The 19,478-nt window shown below is 54.2% G+C and overlaps 1 protein-coding gene and 2 long non-coding RNA genes across 5 annotated transcripts in view; 1 reads left to right on the top strand and 2 right to left on the bottom strand.

The window, feature by feature from the left end:
- Nucleotides 1–383: 383 nt before the first annotated feature.
- LOC309666076 lies at nucleotides 384–4,460 on the bottom strand. The gene is made up of 2 exons (XR_014266872.1): nucleotides 3,817–4,460; nucleotides 384–2,219 (listed from the first exon to the last, which is right to left on the bottom strand). It is a non-coding gene; the product is annotated as an uncharacterized lncRNA (long non-coding RNA).
- Nucleotides 4,461–4,674: 214 nt separating this feature from the next.
- The window catches only part of PODXL (podocalyxin like), a 43,366-nt gene continuing 28,562 nt past the window's right edge, over nucleotides 4,675–19,478 (top strand). Inside the window, exon 1 of one of the 2 annotated variants that reach the window (XM_082473038.1) lies at nucleotides 4,675–5,008. In XM_082473038.1, coding sequence (XP_082329164.1) covers nucleotides 4,945–5,008 — 64 coding nt within the window. In that variant the 5' untranslated portion in view covers nucleotides 4,675–4,944. Of the gene's footprint in view, nucleotides 5,009–8,036; nucleotides 8,143–19,478 lie in introns of those variants that run through there. The other variant, XM_082473037.1, reaches the window with a different exon arrangement.
- Nucleotides 9,317–19,054, bottom strand: LOC309666111. 2 transcript variants are annotated; one of them, XR_014266908.1, is made up of 2 exons: nucleotides 17,888–19,054; nucleotides 9,317–9,685 (listed from the first exon to the last, which is right to left on the bottom strand). It is a non-coding gene; the product is annotated as an uncharacterized lncRNA (long non-coding RNA). The 2 variants fall into 2 exon arrangements; XR_014266909.1 differs by lacking the exon at nucleotides 17,888–19,054 and adding an exon at nucleotides 9,816–9,998.

Raw genomic sequence — 19,478 nt, 5'->3', positions numbered from 1 at the left:
TTCTGACCCCCAAATACCTCTTGTATCAGGCCCTGTAACCGAACGCACAACAGCCAATAAATCGAGGGGCAAGCTTCGCAGAGAAGAAAGATGCTTTATTCAGAAAAGCCGGCAATCTGGGGAGAAATTGGACTTGTATCCAGAGACCAATTCCAAAGATTCTGTTCAGCCATGACAATTTTTAAAGGGGAAACAATCTCAGTTAATCATTAAGGCAGGAGGTCAGATTCTCCGTCATCTTTCCATTGCATGCAGGCCTGCTGACTTCTCCCCATCTTCCTTGGGACGCTGTCTTGCTCACGTGATCCGTCTGCAATTGGATGTTCTCTTGCCCTCGTGGTCCACCTGCAAATTTACTAAGGGGAAGCTGGGGGTAGAGAGTCAGTCATTCTTTAACTACTTAATTCTTCATTCTTATTCCTTCTAATCCAGGAAAGGAATCAACAGGTTAGGTAAGGCCTTGTGTATGTTTAGAAAAGCAGAAATCAGGAACTTAGTTAAATGTTGCCTAACGATCTCATCTTTATGGTTAAGGTCTAATGAAAATAGGGATGAACAAACAAAAAAGAGGCAAAGGAGCTGCTTACAGCCCCTCCTCTTTCTTCCCACCGCCATTGTCTGAGCTCAGGCCCTTCAGGGACAGGAGCCTTAGCCTCCCAAAGCACCGTGCTCACCTCCAGTCTCGCATCTGCCCCCCGAGCCTTCAGTCCACTGCAGCTAGAATGATCTTGCTCACTGGAAAGCTGGTCTTGTCTCCTCCAGCTTATGACCCTTTGGTCATAAGGATCTAAGGATCTCACCCCACCCGCCTCTCCAGCCTCATCTTCCATCCCTGCCTGCAAACCCTGCACTCTACTTAGGGCAAAACACCTGCCTACAGTTCTCAGGTCCCCTCTTCACTTTCACATGTTGCTCCACCTGCCCAGAGTGTTTCTGCTTTTGTTCTTCCCCCGGTGAAGTCCTACTCCTTCTCCAAGACCCTGTTTCCTCCTCAGGAGCCAGCCCTGACCTCCCCAGGTGAAGCTGAGCCTGCCCTGCTCTCTGCCTCCCCGTGCCTGCTCATGACACTTGTTACAGCCTCTACTGCACCTCAGTTATGTTTGTGTACAGGTGTGGCTTCTCCCCTGAGAGGGTGGAAGCTGTATCATCCGCCTCTGCATTCTCAGCACCGTGTACAGGGCCTGGCATTCTATGCTGTCAGAGTAGATGCTGTTGAATAATAATAGGTAAGTGTATGACTTTGGGGAGAGGTGCCCAATTTGAACCTCAGCTGATATTCATAGACTCACAAAGCTTGGCAGTCAGAGATAAAGCCCAGCCTTGGAGATAAAATTCAACCATTTCTTTATCTATTCAGCCTTTGGGTATTGAGCACCTTCTTGGGGGCGGGCACCACTGTACTGCGCACTGAGATTCCAAGATGAAAGAAATGCCATCCTGGGCCCCCAAGGAACTCAGAGGTCAGAGATTAGAAAGCCAAAGTAAGAGCATCCTTGGCACCTTATGAACAGTGATGTGGCCCCAGGATGGATACGTGGGCTTTTATTTTTTATTGGGGGATGTGGTGCTTGGAGGCTCTGTCCCACCCCTAGATGTAGATGTTGTGGATGGAGATTAAAGTTATTAAGGATGCGGATCAGGAGAACTTTATCACACCTGCATTTAAGGATGAGTCAGCAACATCACCAGATTGCAGGTGAGGCCAAGTATCATGACTGCTCGCTTTGACTGACAGCGACCAGGGGAAAAACCATGGATTTTAAACCTGTGCCATAGATTCCTGTGTAATACCTACCAGTTGGCATTCATGTTTGCATTCAGTATGTACGTCTGTATCTGTATCTATATGATGTGACGTGCTGTTCCGGGTGGTCTGAGGAAGTAGGTGAATGAGAGAGACCCCACATTAAGAAGTTGAAAGCATCTGTCAATGTCATAAAAGACAGCGACTGAGGAACTGTCATCAACTGTAGAAGAAATTGGACAGGAAAACTAGATGCAATGTGGATCCTGGATGACTTCCTGGGCCAGAAAAAGTACGTGAGAAAAAAAGGTTACAAAATTTGATTGAGGTCTTAAATTAGTAAATAGTATTGAATTGATGTTAATTTTTAAACTTTTGGTCATTGTGCCATGTTTTCTTCAGATGCTAACCTTAAAGGAAGCCATGTAAAGAGTATACAGGGACTCTCGTAGTCTTCTTGCAACTCTCTGTAAATCTAAAATTATTTCAAAATAATATGTTACTAAATATAATTGTCTAAAGCAAAAAAAAGTTGAAAGTCTCCTAGGGGAGCTAATGCATGCATACATATAAACAAAATGTAATAAATCTCAGAAGGATTATGGATTAGCATCTACAAAGTGCTATGAGTTTTGACTATAAACTCAGGTGTTCTGGGCCAGTGAACTAGCTAGTGGGAGTGCTGTGTTAAAGGGGGTCCAGGGCACAGGACAGGTACCTGGGGCAGTTCTGCTCACTGACCACAGGTGATCTCTCAGCCTGGCCAGCCTCATTCCTGAAAGCTCCATCTGCAGCAGGTGGGAGGATGATGGGGTGCTGCTGGCTACGGGGGAGGGTCCAGGGCATCTCTGATTCTGCTAAGTCTTCAGCTACAAAGAGCTGCCCCTTTCCTACGCTTGGATGTCTGCCCTCATTTTAATTTTGCACAATCTGGTAATGGGACCAACCCCAAATCATGTGAATTTGAAGTATACACTCTCCCTTTGCAAAGTTAACACGATCATTTCTAGATTTTTGGAGCAGTTGATTGAGTGCAAAACACTTGAAATCAGAGAGCACACAATACAAAAACTTTTAAATCCCAATTTTTAAAGCGTATTGCTTGGTTTCAGAAAGAGAAACAAGCCCTCTTGTTGGCACGGATATTTAGAACAGTACCAAAAAATATAAAAGATAGTCACACACACACACATCCCACAGTATTTATAGGGAACACACTGTCTTTCCCATATGCGGCACGGAAAACGGGGCCAGAATGATCCTGCAGAAACTTCCTGATGAAAACAGGCAAGTCAGCCATTCCCAAGCCTGAGCCTGCCGCCGCGGAACCCCAGCCAGGGCACCAGCGCTTCCTTCGCTGCTCCAAAGATGCTGTGCCTTTCCGGCAGCGCCAGCGTGTAGCCCACTTAAGGGGCTCAAGGAGTCCACGGCCTCTGACATGGAGCTGAGTCCTGGGGACACCCCTTCTTTCTCCCACCCCTCGACCCATCTGGCAGAAAGACTCCAAATTATCAACGCAGGAGTCACGTGAGCCAAACCTGGCGCCCCCCGCCCAAGAGTTAATCCCCCCTCCCCCCTCTGGGTCTGCTTCTCTTTCCCCGGCGCCACCCGTGCGCCTCCTCCGCAGGGGGTTCCAGGATCTGCATCCTCCCAGCAGCTTTTGAAAAACAAAACAAAACGAAAAACAGAGGGTTGCTTCTTTGTTCTTTCACCGGGTTTCCTCGGTTTACGGAATTCAATTCCCACCCCCATCTCAGGTCGGCAAATTTCTCCTTCCAGTACTGGGAGCGCCGGCCGCTTCATTCCCGGACACTTTCTATGTTCCTGGTCCTGTGCTAAGCGCTCGTCCTGCATTTTATCTTAGTTAAGTCTCATAGCAACCCTCTGAGGTAGGTGTTGTTATCCCTATTGCACAGACGGAAAGAGCTGAGGTACATGGAGTCACTTGCCCAGAGTTTTACAACTAATACATGAGCACAGCTAGGTTTTGAGCTCAAGTCGGTTTTGATCCCGAAGCCCTAAATCTTTATGGCTGTTCTTGATAGAGAGTCAGAACAACAGCTAATACTTACTGAGCAATTACTACACGCCAGGCACTGCGCCAAGTGTCTCCAAACGTGATACTTTCAGAAGCAGGCCTGACAGTTACCAGTTATGTGATCTCTAGCAAGTTTCTTAAACCTCTTTTTCAGTCAGTTCCCCGCCTGCAAAATGGAGCCGAAAACATGGCTGTTGCGGAGAGTAAATGAATTAATATATGCAAAGCACTTAGAACACAAAGTGGCACATATTAATCCCTCAAAAATTTGTCTTGTCTTTTTTTTAACTACCACCTCCATTCACAGGTGAGGTCGGTTCAGAGAGGTTAAGCCACTAATTAGTCCAGATTGCCGGGTGCAGACCCTACGGCGCAGACCTGCTCAGAAGGCCCGCCCGCAGGTGAGTTGCACCTGGCAAGTGGGAGACGTGCTTCTCAGGCTTTGCAGCAAAACGCGCTGCAGCCGGGAGGCCTGGAATGCTCCTTAGCGAACACACAGCCCTGGGGGCCTCCTAGCTCCGGATCTGGGCGAAGAGGACCCCGGCAGTGAGAGGGGTCCCGCCAGACCCCCTCAGAAGCACCGCGGGCGACACCTGCGCTCCCGGGCGGGCGGCCCCGCGGGCAGGGGGCAGTCCGGCGCCGGGAGCCCCCCGGCTACCCCTCCTCCCGGCGCTCACGCTCACACCCCCGCCCGCGCGGGGGCCGCCCGCCGGGAGCCCGGAGCCCGCCGCCCGCCGCGCTCCCCCGCCCGCCGCGCGCCAGGGCGGAGTTTCCTCCTCTGCTCATTGTTCTCCGCCCAGCACCGCCCCGCCCGGCCCCGCCGCCCCGCCCGCGCGGTCCTGGGGGAGGGGAGGGGGCGGGGGCCGGCGCGGACGGGACCGGAGTCGCAGCAGCCGCCGGCAGGGCCGCAGCCGCGCAGACGCCGCCCGCGACGCAGCCGCCCGCCGCTCCTCTGCCGCCTGGCTCCGCGCCTCGGCCCGGCTCTGCCGCAGCGGCCACGAGGAGGGGCCTGCGGAACGCGACTCGGGAGTCTCGGGTCAGCGCCCGGCCGTCCTAGCCATCGCCAGGCCTCCCCGAGAGGCGCCCACGCTCCTGCCGCCCGGCCGCCCGGACCCTCCGCCAAGCCCGCAGCCACCTGCTCCGGGTCTGAGGCCAGGACACGATGCGCTCCGCGCTGGTGCTCTCGGCGTTTCTGCTGCTGCTGCCGCTGTCGCTCTCCCAGGATGGTGAGTGGTGGCTCGGGCTCCGCCGGGACCCGCGTCGTGCCCATGCGCCCCCGGCCGGGCCCGCCGCTGGGAAACCCGCCGCTCCTTGTGGCGGGACCGGGAGCAGCCCCTACGCGCACCACTGGCTGGGGCCGCACGCGGAGCCCTGACCTTGCACCATCCAAGCCCCTTCCCACCCCGAGAACGCCGCAGGTGCCGGGCTCCGAGCGTGGGTCGTCCGGGGCTCCACTGGGGTGGAGTGGCCGTGGATTGTGTTGGGGCAAACAGGGGCGCGCGGGCGCTGATTGGGTTTGCGGTCCTAGAGCGGGGACTTAGGGCACCGCGAGGCTCCACGCTTCTTCTGGACCCCCAGGGTCTGATCGCTCTTTTTCTCCGTGTTTGTCCCCGAAGCAGGTGACAAGCCTCCAGTAACAGCCCTCGTGGCTATGTGTTTCGCGTTCGCAGAGAGGGTTTTCCAAGCATTGTGTGCCGGCTTAGCTCACCCGAGCCTGTGCTGGAGCGGGTGGAGAGGGGGAGGGAGTAAGGGGGTCATCCACAATCCCAGACTCACCTGAGTGGGGGCTCTGCCTCCATGTCACCAGAGGAACAGCTCCCTTCTCAGTGCCTGGCCAGGAAGGTGAGATTCCCTTTCAGCCCCTTTGTAGAAGCAAGAACTTCTCTCATGAAACAGGCTTGGGCTGTGCCTTAGAAACATCTCCCATATTTCTTTTAAAGGTGAAAATCTGGGGGGACAGGTAGCGTCCCAAAGCGCCTAGGAACAGCTGGAGTCTCAGCCCCAGGAGAGAGATGCATTTCTTTCTTGCCCACCTGAGCAGGTGTCTGCAGGGAGAAAGAGTGATGTTTCCACTCTAGGGTCAGGAGGACTGTGGTGACAGCCCAGACAGGGAAGGGACCCTGCTCCTGGTAGGTGCTGCTGTTTGGGACTGAAGTCTTAGGGGAAGGATGGGGTGGGATGGCAGTACAGTCTCTTCTCTGCGTCACAGGGAACTTTGCTGATGGGAAGGGGCTGGCACTCAGAGAGTGAGTAGGTTTGGGCATCCTCCGGTGGGCGGCCCTGTTACTTCACAGCCTGGTCTGAAAGGGATGGGCACAGCCAGTGGGTGAAGGGTGTGCACCCCTGGAGGAGGGGTCGCAGTGTGAGGAACGGTCGGGACAGCTCTGAGGATGGCAGCCACCGCGGATTTGCACAACCTGCAGGGCTGAGAAGATGCCTGACTGTGGCCGCTCTCCTCAGCCCTGCTCCCTGGAGGGCAGACTTCAATTTGGGCTCTGAGCACCATCCAGAAGGGAGGTGGGCTGTGTCAGCAGGGATGCGCTATAGTTCCCAGTGCTTCTGAGATTCAAAAGGCTGAGCTTGGAGGAGGGTGGAGGTTGTGGGACAGGAGTCCTGCTGTTCTGTCCTAAGAGGAGAGACTCCGGAGCCACCCATGGGAAAAGCTCCAAGCCCATCTCCCTGCTGGCTTCAAGGCTGGGACTGTCTTCCCTGGCATCTGCGTACTGCCCCCAAACCCCGTGTCTTCCAAAATCCCTCCTCAAGACTAGCATGGGGCATGGCGCATGGTAGGAGCTTGGTATGTAGTAAACAAATACAGTAAAGAAAAAAGGAACCATAACCCTGCTTCTGCCCCCACCAGCAAGTCACCTGAGCCCAGGTGCCCAGTTTCTAAAATGCTATTACAATACGCTGTGATAAAGGGAAGTGCTTTGAAGAGTGTAAACCGGCAAGGGAGTATTACTGTTATAATTATTTGCATATATTGTGGCCAGAAAAGGCTGAAGGGCACAGGCTCGGTGTTTAGTGGCTATGGTAGATTTCACACTCTGCTGTAGGGACTCAGTAAGGACTGCTCCATCTCTGCCCTTCTGTAGGTTGCAGTCATCTGGGATGACGAACCCCCAAACTGCTGGAATCCTGTGATTTAGTTCTAAGCAAGGTTTATAGTGGAACAAAGGAATTACCCCCGACGGGGCCCTGGGAGCTTACTTTCTCATATAGGTGGATCACACAGCCTACAGCGTCAGCAGCGTTCAAACCAGGGCCAACAGCTCATTAGACCCCTTTTCAGTGCTTTTTGGTTTGATATACATTTGGTCAAACCATATGGCAAGTCGCACCTCTGAACCTGTTTCCTTATCTGTAAGATAGAAAGGGCAGAGGGACCTCTAGTTTCACTGTTATAACATTTCTGGGCTTTTGCTCGAAAGGACAGGCTGACTGAGTACTCTGTCTTCTATGGGTCTGATCGAGTCATTTGATGGATGAATCCTAAGCAAGGGAAAGGCAGCTTGAGGTGGTGGAAAACACTCAAACTTTGGATCAGACAGACCTGCATGACTGTAGACCAGAGAGTGAACCTCTCTGAGTCTGTAAAAAATGACAACAAATCTCCACCTTGCAGGCTGCTCTGAAAATGAGAGATAACATATTAATGAGTTTGCCATTGTGCACAACTCATAGTCAGAGCTCAGAAAATCCTAGCTATTATGATTAGTAAGCCATATGTGTTGAGCACTTGATCGGTTTAAGGTGCCCCCAGCATCAGGATTCTGCTAATGTTTGTGGGTGTCAATTAATTGCTAGGTAGTAATAAAAACTGAAGCTTAAGTGCCACACAATGGGGGAAAGGGAGGCACGTGTGAGAAAGCGGTAAGATTTGGGAAGGGGCGATCTGGGCGAGGTGAGGTGGGGTTATACAGGGATTTTAAAATAAAAGGGTCAGTGTGGAGTAGGAGACCCTTCCTAGGGTGGCCGAGGCGGAATGAATTCCAGGGTGTAGCGAAGACACAGATCATAAGCTGGGGGCGTGATGGGGGTTCTTCAGATGGGATCAGTGAGCTGCAGGGGGGCTTCGGGGAGGAGGTGAACTTTCAGAGCCTGGAAAGAACATTCTGTGGGATGGGGTTAGGGGATGGTGGGTGTTCCTAGTGTGGTGCTGCTTGGGCTTGGCTTTGAGGCAGGAGTGAGCAAGACATAGTGGGGCGGTACCAGGAGGAGACTGGTTTAAGCAGGCTGAGAAAAGGAGGAGAGGACGGGCTGGGAAGGATGAGCGAAGACTCTGAGGGACACCAGGTGGCAGCTTGGCCCAGAGCTGCAGGGTGTGGCCACCCAGGGAGGGGCAGAGGAGCGGAGCTTGGTGAGCCCAGGAGGGTCCTCTGGGGGTCGCCCTGGACCTAGAGAAGGCAGGGCGCAGAGGTAGGGGGACAGGCAGCCCCACGCATCTGCTTTTCCCTCAGGAATCTAGGTTTAAAGGGAGAGGAGGGGCTCCTGCTGAGTGCGGTTTGGATATCTCTGCCCTTTGGAAGCTGAGAGAGGAAGGGGACTCCACCTGGTTTGAATTCCCCTGGGCCGGCGGGGGCGGGGAGCTGGAGAGTTAACTCTATCCGTCCTCAGGTATCTTCTCTGCTGAGAAGCCTTCCCAGGTTTCCTAGATGGAACCCAGTTCTGTTCCACAGTCTGTGTGGGTGTCTCCCCGGCTGCTGAGTGGTAAGCCCCTCGGGGCAGGGCCAGCGCAGCTCAGGAGATGTTATCTGGACTGCGGTTCTCTGGGGGAACTGGCCCTAGCCCCTGGCTTCAGGCTGTCCGGAAGTGGGGCACGAGGCCAGCTCACACCCTGGCAGTGATGCTGGCCACTGGGCTCTTTCTGCAGCAGCCAGGAGCCGGTAGGAGCACTGCGGAGGGTCGGGGCTTCTGGGCTTGGGAATCTGGACCAGACTGGTGGCTGCTGTGGGGACAGCTCAGCTCCTCGCCCTCGGCTCCTAAGGGAAGTGGGAGGAGCCCTTCGGACAGCTCTCTGCACTTGCTGGGAGGAGCGTCGGGATTTAGATGACCCCTACCCCGGGAAGGGCCGGCTTCTTCACACCCCGGGGGCCCTCTGCAGGTCTGCTGAGTGCAAGCTGGAGCTCAGGCCGGAACGGACATCCTCCCGCATCACTGGAGAATGGGAGTGACCGGCCTCTGCCCACCCCCTGCCCAGCAGCCCGAGCCTGCCTGGAGGCTTCATCAGACCGAGAGGCCGGGAGCTCCGTCCTCAGCTCTGGGCGCACCTTCCTATCTGTGCCCACGGGGTACGATGCAGGGCAGGGAGCTCGGCTGGGTGTGTTGTGTGTCCTGTGTTGTCCCATTCCCAGGAACACCGGTGCAGTTGTGCGGGTCTCTCCTTGTCTTGTGTCCTTGCACTTTGTGGGGCTGTTAGAAGATCAGATCAGGTGGCAGATCTGGGACTGTGGCTCTTCGGGCCATACTAGCCTCACGAGTGTAGGTGTTCTCTTTAAGGCAAGCCTGCGAGAAAATCTACACAAAACATCCACTATAAGTAGCCTCTTTATATTTGCAACAGCATTGACCATAAGATTCATTTAAGTAGGCAGCCGCTGGCTGTTCAAAACAGAATTCAGTTGACAAAGGGTAGTTTCCACACCACTTCTAAATAACCCGGAAAATCAGAGAACACAGAATTTTAGAGCTGGGAGTGTTCTGGAAATCATCTTCTACACCGCCCCCCCAGTTTTTCAGATGAGGGGATGCAGACCAGGGGGTTCACTTGCTCAGGTTCTCGGGGACTCCCGTTGGCGGCTTCCCGGGGATGTGTGTGCACGTGTCCGCAGCCGTGGTACTAGTAACTGGACTCAGCCTCAAGGCTCATTCTTCCCTGGGCATCGAAGAAACTCACTCCAACCCTGTTAAGAAAGGGTTGCATGGTGGTGACAACTCTGTAGTGTGCCCAGAGTCTCTCCCCACCCCTCCACCATCAGGGTAAACTGAGGCTTGGAGCCACTTTGTTACTCAAGAGTTAGGCTCCCCGAGTACCATGTCACAGCGCTGGCCCCGTGCGTCGTGACCGTGTGTCTTGTCTGCCATTGCCTGTGAGCCTCTGGTGTCCACAGCCTGCAGTCAGAATCTGGACAAAGGGCTGGTGCGAACCCCTTGTTGGAGGACCAGTGCACAAAGGCAGCACCATCTGCAGGTTCAGGAGCGGCCCCTCCCCACGTGTCCCCACCCCATGCCCTCATATGGCGCTGAGCCCCGCCCTGGACCACTCCAGCGGCGGCCATCATCCTCCCAGCCACCCATCCTCCCGCCGGCCCCGCCCCTCTCCCTGAGCGCACCACCACCACCACCCTCTCTTCCTTTGTAGCCTTATCCCCCTCGGGTCAGCCACCTCCAACTTCCCTAGGGCCAGGGCGCAGGGTGGCACCCCGTCCGCCAATTGTCACGGCCGGAAGGCTGTGGGCCTCAGCCCAGGGGGAAGAGAATCCGGAGGAACGGCTGCGCGGGGCTTGCCATGCAGTTCCGGGTTGGGGTGCAGGGAGCCTCCCAGAGCCAGGCCCCTGGAGGCGCGTGGGCTGACCCAGGAGCCATCAGCTGTCTGACCCCTAACCTTCCAGCTCCCTGACCCGGGACAGTGGGAAGGTAAGGAAATAGGGACACTTTTTAATTCTTCAACTAAGGGTAAGCTAGGTGTGAGCCGAAGCCACGCCCCCTTCGTAGCAGAAATTCGCGAGCTCTGTCCGAGGGGGTCCCTCTGCCTCCATCCGGTCAGACTCCTGTGCTAACCTGCTCTGAACGTGCTGCTTGGGGCCAGTGTCTCCAGCCAGGGTAGCACGAGGTTACCTGTGGACAGCCTTTATCTCACAGACCATTCCAGAGAGGGGGAGACGGAGGCCTGGGCGCCAAGGGCCACGGTAAAGAGCAGTTCTTCTCCCAGATATCCTCATGCCTCACCCCTCATTTCCTGTGGCTCTCTGCTGGAATGCCACCTTCTCAGAGAGGCTTTCTGGGCCTCCACACCCTGGACCTGTCTCCCCCGATCATTTTCTCCGTGGCATGTATCCCCTGATGGGCACTTATTTCTTTGTCTCGCTCTCAAGTGGATTGTAAGCTCCACGAGGGCAGGGACTTCTGTTGGTCAGTGCTGTAGCCGCAGCACCTAGAACAGTACCTGGCACACAGTAGATGGTCCATAAATATTTGCTGAATGAGTGAATGAGCAAGTAGGTGGCAGAGCAAGCTGGTTTAGAATCCGAAGTCTTGTCTGCCAGTTCTGGGCTTTCCAACTGCAAGGCTCCAAATCTGATTCCAGAAGAGAGGCAAGTGGCAGGGGGGCTGGCCCCGTGCGTGGAGGAGTGGACACAGAGGCATGAGGGGGAGCTGCCTTGTGGTCCGAGGTGGCTACTCAAGCTCCAGCTGTCAGCAAAAAAAGAACAAGAAGGCTGCAGCTCCTCTTCTGAGGTTACCTGCCAGAAACCACACACACCCTGTCCAGTTACGTTTTGTTGAATGGAACTTAGTCCTGTAGCCACACATAGCTGCAAGAGAAGCAGGGAAGAGTACTTCCTTAGGGAAGAGTGATCTTTATTTCAGGCACTCATATGCCTAACCAAAAAAGAGTGGTTCGGTTTTGAAGAAGTGAAGGATGGATATTGGAATAGGTCCCTGGCACATGCTACCGTAGTCCTGGTCCCTGGTTTTCTCTGTCCTCAGTTCTCACCTTGCCAGTAAGATCGACTTTGCATCTGCACGAGTGAAACAAGGAGTTGTCCCCCATGGCCTGAGGCTCTGCCACCTTCTGGCTCAGCCAGGTCCAGCTTGACCCTTGTTTTTTTGTGGCTCCAGCCTTTTGGCGCTGATGGAGCAGCTCCTTGTGATGCTCAGGGAAACTGGGGTCCCTCCCTTTCTGGTCCCTCAGCCGTGAGCTGCACCAGTGAGCCAGGTGCCCAGGAGACTTCCCATGAGCAGGGCCTCAGCCAGGGCAGGCATAGGGGAACCTGCTGTCCCCCACTTGTTTCTGGATAGGAAGGAAGAATTTCTGCACCCCATCTTCCTCTTCGCACCTCAGCAGGGCAAGTACAGGGCAGAGGGAGATACTGTTCTTAGGAGTTTGGTCCATGGACAATTGTGAGAGCAGCAGCTGGAGGCCAGTGGCTTTTAAACCCAGTGGAGATGTTCTGTGAGCTGTCTTAGGGGCCACCGAGAGCTTGGGGTGGGTGCACACCTGGAGGGGAAAACTAAGAGTAGGCCAATTTTGGGGGGGGGGTGCAATTCACATCCCCTGCACTTTGTGCCGCTCTGCTTTTACCTGTTCTGTATGGCAGGTAGGTCTCCACAAAAAAATTCCTTTGAGAGAAAAGTTCTTCTGTCAAAGAGGAGGGAAGAAAAATTGAAATCTCTTGGCACGATGCCCCAGGCTTCAAAGTTAGAAGCTTGGGTTTTGGTCCAGGCTTTGTCACTTACTACCCTTGTGATTTCAGACTTGTTCCCTGGCCTCTGTTTCCCCAGCTGTAAAATGGGCATCATGCCTTCCTCAATAGTGAGGGTTAACTATGAGCATGTAGGTGGTGTGCCTGACACATTTCAGTTTTATTTCTTTGATTGGCTTCAGTTCTAGCCCAGTACGAGGTGTGATGAAACAGACCCTGCCACTGCCCCCTCCCACGCTGCTGCTCCTTGCCGGCCTAAGCTTCCTCCTCCATGGCCCTTTCCCCTTCAGTCACTGCCCCACAGCCAGGCCGCTCGGGATGAGGGCCCTAGTTCTGGGAGGTTAGTTCTACACCATAGCCCTGGATGAGGGTGGTTAGGGTGGGCTCAGCTAAGGAGGGGCTCCGATGGCCAGGCCCACACCTTCCTGGTTCCCACCCAAGTGCTTCTCACCCCACCCGCTAGGGGCACTGCCCTTCGCTTTGGGGCTTCAAGTCAAAACAGGCTTTCCTGAAGCCACCTCCAGACCCTGACCCTGGCAGCCCCTGAGGTTCTGCCCATCACACTGGGAAATGGAGTTTCCCATCCCACAGCTCTTTCTCTTTTTCTTCTTCTTTTTTTAAAAAAATTATTTAACTATAGTTGATTTACAATATTGTGTTAGTTTCAGGTGTACAGCTTCAGAGTCTTTTCCATTATAGGTTATAGAATACTGAATATAGTTCCCTGTGCTATATATAGTAAATCCTTGTTGTTTATTTATTTTATATATAGTAGTGTGTACCTGTTGATCCCAAACTCCTAATTTATCCTTTCCTCCCTGCCCCCTTCCCCTTTGGTAACCATAAGTTTGTTTTCTATGTCTTTGAGGCTGTTTTGTAAATAAGTTGATTTGTATTATTTTTTTAGATTCCACATATAAGTGGTGTCATATAGTAATTGTCTTTTTCTTTCTGACTTACTTAGTATGATAATCTCTAGGTCCATCCATGTTGCTGCAAATGGCGTTATTTCATTCTTTTTTTGTGGCTGAGTAGTATTCCATTGTGTGTGTATGTGTGTGTATGTGTTTATATATATATATACACACACGCACATACAGTGTGTATGTGTGTGTGCATGTGTGTGTATGTGTGTGTGCATGTGTGTGTATATATATATACACACACGCACATACACACACGCACGTACACACACACATACACACACACACCACATTTCCTTTATCCATTCGTCTGTTGATGGAAGTTTAGGTTGCTTCCATGTCTTGGTTTTTGTGAATAGTCCACAGCTCTTTTCTACCTGGATAAGTGCCCCTCTGGCCACCGCTGCGCCACTGGCCACCCCTGCTGCGCTGCCCCTGTCCAGCATGTGGGTCTGAGTCTCCCCCTCTAAATAGCTTCCTTTCTCCTCATCCAACCTCACCCTGAGTCTGCACCAAATTCCCAGTGACACCGTCCAAGTCGGGCAGCGAAGCATGCTGCTGGTCTTTTCACAGCCACCTCTACATTTTCTTTCTCCGAGAAGGAAGGAGGGGAGAGGAGGCACATGAGGTTACAATCCAGCGTCTAACGTAAACCAGGGAACTGAATATTTGCTCCCGAAGTGAGATGTAGGAGGAAGATAGGAACTCCTCACAGAGCTGCCTTTGGTTTTCTGCACCATAAACGCCAGTGGGGCATTGCCCTGTGCCTCAGTTTACCCAAATGATAAATTTGGACTAGCACCATATGGGTTTTTTTTCTTTTACAACTCAGTGAAATGAGCTGTGTCCCAAACAGTCCAAAGAGAACACGAGTAGTCCTCAAGATATTAATAGCTTTGCTCTCAGTAAATGTATGATAAATGAATAAAAAATTGTTTTATGAATAAAAGGGAACCATGATCCAAAAAGTTTGGGAAATGCTACCTACTTTTTTCCCCTTCTTGGAAAGTCAGCACATGTTAGGATTTTCAGTGGTCCGAGATGGCCTTCATTACCTTTGTCCACGCCCACGTTCCCCAGATGTACTTTAACTGTGGAACCTTTTCCTTTTCTCTTTTTGGTAGAACAATCTATTGGGGAGCTGCTGATGTAAACATAATGACCAACTGTCCCAGTTTGCCCAGGACTGAGAGATAGTCAGGGATGTGTGACTTTCAGAACTAAAACTCAGACAGTCCTGTGGAAGGACCTGGACCAGGATGAAAAAACATCCAATGTAAAAATACAACCGGATGCATCTGCAGCGTTGCTAAGCGAGATCTTCTTGATGTGGTGATGTAGCCGTAGCAGGCCCTCCTTCCTTAGGGGCTTTATAGGAAACTGCCTGGAAGGTTGTGGCCACTAGGAAAGCTGCTTGTACCTGAGTGTGGGCAGGAATGAGTGACATTCAAGGCTAGTGGCCCCTCTTGGGTGCTTAACAATAAAAGTGCTTCTCCGATGGAAGTTGGAGCCATCATGAGGAGAACTGCAGCTGTGTGTGTGTTTCTGACGGTTGATCTTTCGGCTCCGATGGGAGCAAACATGGTTTGCCGGTTGCTTCTGGCTTCTTTCCTGTTGTGCCTCCGCCCCTGCTGCTTTGAGCCCCTGATCCTGACGGCATTGCATGTCTGTTTTAAATTCAGTCAGAGTCTGTCATCCTGCCCCAGGCCTTAGAGAAGGGGATTCCAGAGCCAGCACCCTGCAATGGCTCACCAGACGCAGTGGTGTTTGGGGCTTTCTCCTTAGCGCTAGATAAGCAGGGTGCGCTGAGATACATGGATCTCATCCACCCTCAGGCTGTCATTTTCCTGGGATTCAGGGAGCCAGGTGGCAAAAGGGGTGCATCTTGTTTGCCGAGTCACCAGCTTGCCTGTGCTTCCCAAGCTGCCACTGGTAGGTAAGGCACCTACCTTCTCCCAGGCAGGTCCATGAGCCGGGGTCCCCTTGCTCAGGGAGACATAGTCCTGCACCCCAGCTCTAGGGGACACTGCCTGCCAGCTGCCCTGTGCTGTCAGCCCACTCCCCAGTATGCCGCTTCACCAGAAGACCCCCAGAACACCACACAAGGTTGCTTTCCCGCCCTCAGGTCATCCTGGTGTCAACTTCTCTGCGGCTACAGTGGGCCAGGGCACTAGAGAGCTTGTGCCATGGACAGCTGGCTCTGGGGAGAGGCAGGTGGGAGCTGGTCCGCAGGCTCTTGTTCCCCCCTTGGCATCCTGGGAGGTTGCAAGTAGGTGGAGAAACACTTTGGCTTTGCTCCCCAGCCTGGGGGGAATCTGGCTCCAATCCCCTGTATATAGTAAATCCTTACTATATATAGTTAAGTCCGATCCTGACCACACAGATTTGCATCTGTGGATTCCCTGGGCACTTCTGGGCAATTGTTTCTACACACCAGCTATAACTGGCCCTGGGGTCTCCTGATAATTAAGCTTTGGGTCTCTGTGTGTGTGTGTATGAGTATGGGGGCGGGGGGCGGCAGGCGTGGAGCACACGCCCAGGAGGCTGTGTCTGAGTTCGGTGTTGAATGAAGAGCAGGGAGGAAAAGAAAACAGGTTTGCAAGGGGTAGACGCTCCATCCACTCGGGGCCGCCATCCTCCCCGTGGGCCTCACTTTTCTCATCTGTGAGGGAGGGGCTGCTACTTGGTATTTTTCAGTGGTCTGAAAGGCCTGACTTGCCTGATGATCTCGGCCCCAGAACTGCCGGCCTAATGGGAATGGATTCAAGTTTGTGGATCCATCCAGGAGGGCCTAGGGGAGTGGGGAGACTGGCGGGAGCCTAGACTTGACAGCGTGATGCTTTGAGCCAGCAGGGATGGCTGGGCGCGGGGGAAGCTGTTCTCATCCCAGCTGGCTGCTGTGGACAGCCAGTGACACCTTGAATTCCTGGAAAATGTGAGCCCCTCTCTGCTCTTCATCTCACCGCAGGTCAGATGCCTCCCCCTCCCTATCTAAAGGCAAGGAGGGGAAGCAGGCGCTGGAGCCAGGAGCGTATGGGCACATACCCACCCAGGACAGAGAGCCGCACTGGGAGTTGGCCCACAGAGTCCTAGATACCAAAGGAGGTGTGACCTGGTGCCCGGGACTCTGACCATCTGTTTGCCCATCTCTCCCTTGTTGGAGGGGGATCCGCGATGTCTAGGGCCCTTCTGGTTCTGACATTATGATCCAGGGATGCAGAGGAAAGTGATGTCTGCCTGGCTTCTAGAACAGGGGACATACCCAGGCTAGTCATGGAGGGCTGTGTACTGAGCCACATCTGGTTCTGGCTGCTCAGTAGCTCTCTGCCTCTCTCTGACCCCTGCTTCCCCAGCCTAAGGGGTGGGCATCAGCTCCTCTTCTGGCTGCATCTTTAGGCATGATGCTACCACTATAAAAGCAAAGACCAGTCTGTAAGGGACCAGCATCTTTGAAATCCTGTGGCCCTGGGTCCAGAGCACTGCACCCACTTTGCAGATGGGAAATCCAAGGCAGGAGGATCGTGGTGGTTTACGCAGAGTCTAGTCTTCCACTTGAGCACTTCCGCCTCAGTGCTCGGAGCATAGGGGTGGCCAGATACACTTGGCCCAGATATCTGGGCTTCTGCACCCACTCGGAGGGTAGTGAGATGCAGTGAAGAGAGTGGGGAAAGGTAGGGACAGGAGCATGTGAGGCCGAGGACAAGAGGTGGTGCCTCCCCTTCTCCAGCCAGGAGAAGGAGCCCTGGGTCTGACTTCAGAATCAATCTTGTGTGATCCAAGCAACACTGACAACCTGTCCTGACCTGCAGAACCTCAGAGGGAAACATTTCATTTTGCTTCTAGTTTCTTCTGAAGAGCTGTGAAATCACTGCGTGTGTGCGTGTGTGTGTTTTCACACCTTCTGTTGCCCACTTCAGGTGACATGGAGCCTCCTCGACTACTTTTCGGGGGTGACTTTTCAGCCGTTTGGACACCTGGCTCTGGCTTGGGCCTGGCCCTGGGATTCCTGATTCACTTCCCTAGGCGGAGCCCGTAGGAAACTGAGCTTCCTCCACTGGCTCTGAGGTACCAAACATGAGGACCACTTAGCTTTGTTTAAAAGGAACATGGCTTTTAACTTTCCCTGCAGGCCTTCGGGAGGGGGGACAAGGGAGCCAGCCCTCAGTTGTTTGTCCATATTCATTTAGGAGGTTTGTTTGTTCTTTTTAAGCAACACCCTGACGAGACCCCCGCTCCCCACCAGCAAGCAGAGCCCCCCTGTCCTCAGACACCAAAGAAATCCAGATTCCCTGCTCTGCAGGGAGCAGGCTGACGGCCTCAGTTCCCACCCGTCCCCCTCCCCAAGCGCACACACATTTAGTCTCCTAAGGTGGATTATTCTGCAGCAAGAAGGATGCAGGTGTTATTCCTGGAAGGGGAGACTTCTCTCCAGGACAGAAAAAAAAAATGTTTGGAAATTTGGAAAGCTGAGCTTGGGGCCTTAACTCAGCTTCCAGCAGGCGGAAACCGGTCATCGCCTGGGAAAATCGCAGGCCGCGTTTCACAGAGCTCTCTCCCGGCAGCCACCATCCCACCGTCTGTGCGGGACTTCCCTCTGGCTCCTGGCCCTTGTTTGTTTTTGGCCGGGAGTGGCGACTGGTCCCTGGCGGAGGTTTCTAGGGGCAGCCGAGAAACCCGTACACATCTGGCGATTTTCACGGCTTCAGGAGGGGAAGGGTGGCGTGGGAGTGACAACGTGCTCCTGCGGAAAAATATTTACCGAGGTTGTTTTTGAACTGGCTGCTAAGGGAGGAGCGGGAGGCCAGACGTGCTCCTGCGTTGGCTGCAGCTGTGCGTGCTTCCCGGGACTTCCCAGCAGCAGGTGCGCCTGGGGGAGGGATGTGGCCACCAGGAGCTGTGCCGGCAGGTGGTTGGTTGGTGCTGGGAGTGGGGCAGCCGCCTCCACCGACAGCCCCCCCCAACTAAAATCCTGCCCCCCAGTCTGTGCCTGTGTCTCCCCAGCCCAGCGTCACGAGGGCACCTCCCCCCAGAGGGTGTGGGAGACCCACATGCGACCCTGGGTAAAGCTGGCAGCTCAGTGTCTGGCCGACGGGACAGGCCTCAGTTATGCTACTTATAAGCTTAAGAGTAATGAGGATAAACTGTTTCTGATCGGTGGTTGGTGGAAAACTGCACCGTGAGAAGAGAGAGGAAACACATACCCACCTGTGCCCTTGGCCTCAGACCTGACACAGGCGCAGCGGGACACGCAGCGCCTGCCCTCCTTTCCGGAGCCCTTGGCCCAGACATTGGCGTCTCCAGCTCACAGCAGGGTGTTGGCAAGGTTGTCAGCCCGCCTTCCCATGGGCCAGACCTGCCCCTCGGAAGATTTGGAGTATTTTGACATTTTCCCCCAACGCTTACACATTTTAAACAATGTTCATTTTGTTCTAAGGTAGATATTTCTCTTTCCCCTGACTCACAGGGAGACCAAGGCCCCAGGAGGCCCCAGGCTCACGCAGGACCCAGGTCTCCCACCCCCAAAGCTCGTTCTTCCTGTGGAGGCTGCCTGTACATCACACAGGTGGTCCTTGAAACAGATGTTAACGATGAGCGAAGGCTCTCTGCCTCCTTCCCAGGGTGCTGTCCTGTCGCCCTGACCTTTGCACAGGAGTCCTTCCCGGCGGGCGAGGTGAGTCCAGTCAGCCGGGCATCACCCCGTCCACCCGTAGGCCAGGGGCTTGGCCGCTGCTGGGCTCACTGCCGGCTCAGACAGATCCGGATTCACATGGTCGGCAGCAGGCAGAAGGATTAGGAGGCCCGGGGAGGGTGTTGTTTCAAGGGGGTTAGTCCGTCTTTCCAGTACGGGGAGTGCGACACACCCGTCCCCAACCTCAGGTCAGCATGTTCACGCGCCTCTCATTAGGCACAGCGGTGACAGGTGGCTCAGAGGCAGGAGGCTGGTCCAGGACGGGCACGTCCTTGTGGGTGGGGGGAGGAACCAGGACAGGGGCCGCAGGGGTCTCGGGTAGAGGCAGGACCGAGATTCTGGGTGGCTCAGTTGATGAATTCCAAGCTCTCCTCTTACCTCTCTGCCTTCAGCAACAGAATTATGATAATGAGTAATCCAAAGAATGTATTTAGAAGCTTCCTGTTTCAGGGTGGGGCGGGGTTCTGCCCTCTGACCCCACCTGGAGAGCTGGTGGGGGGCAGTGTGTAGCCAGTCTGGCCCGTGACTGTCACTAGGAGGGATTGCAGAGCTCCTTGGAGCCCCCTGTGAAGGCCCCCCCCCCCCCCCCCGCCCCTGCAGGCCGGGGGGAGGGGGTGGGGCAGGGCTGGCAAGCGCAGCCCTTCCACCTCTTCCAGGTATG

Source organism: Balaenoptera physalus (assembly GCF_965194825.1).
Source record: "Balaenoptera physalus genome assembly, chromosome: 8".
Lineage (NCBI taxonomy): Eukaryota > Metazoa > Chordata > Mammalia > Artiodactyla > Balaenopteridae > Balaenoptera > Balaenoptera physalus.
The sequence above is the reverse complement of the archived record's forward strand: the minus strand, read 5'-3'. Positions and strand labels throughout refer to the sequence as shown.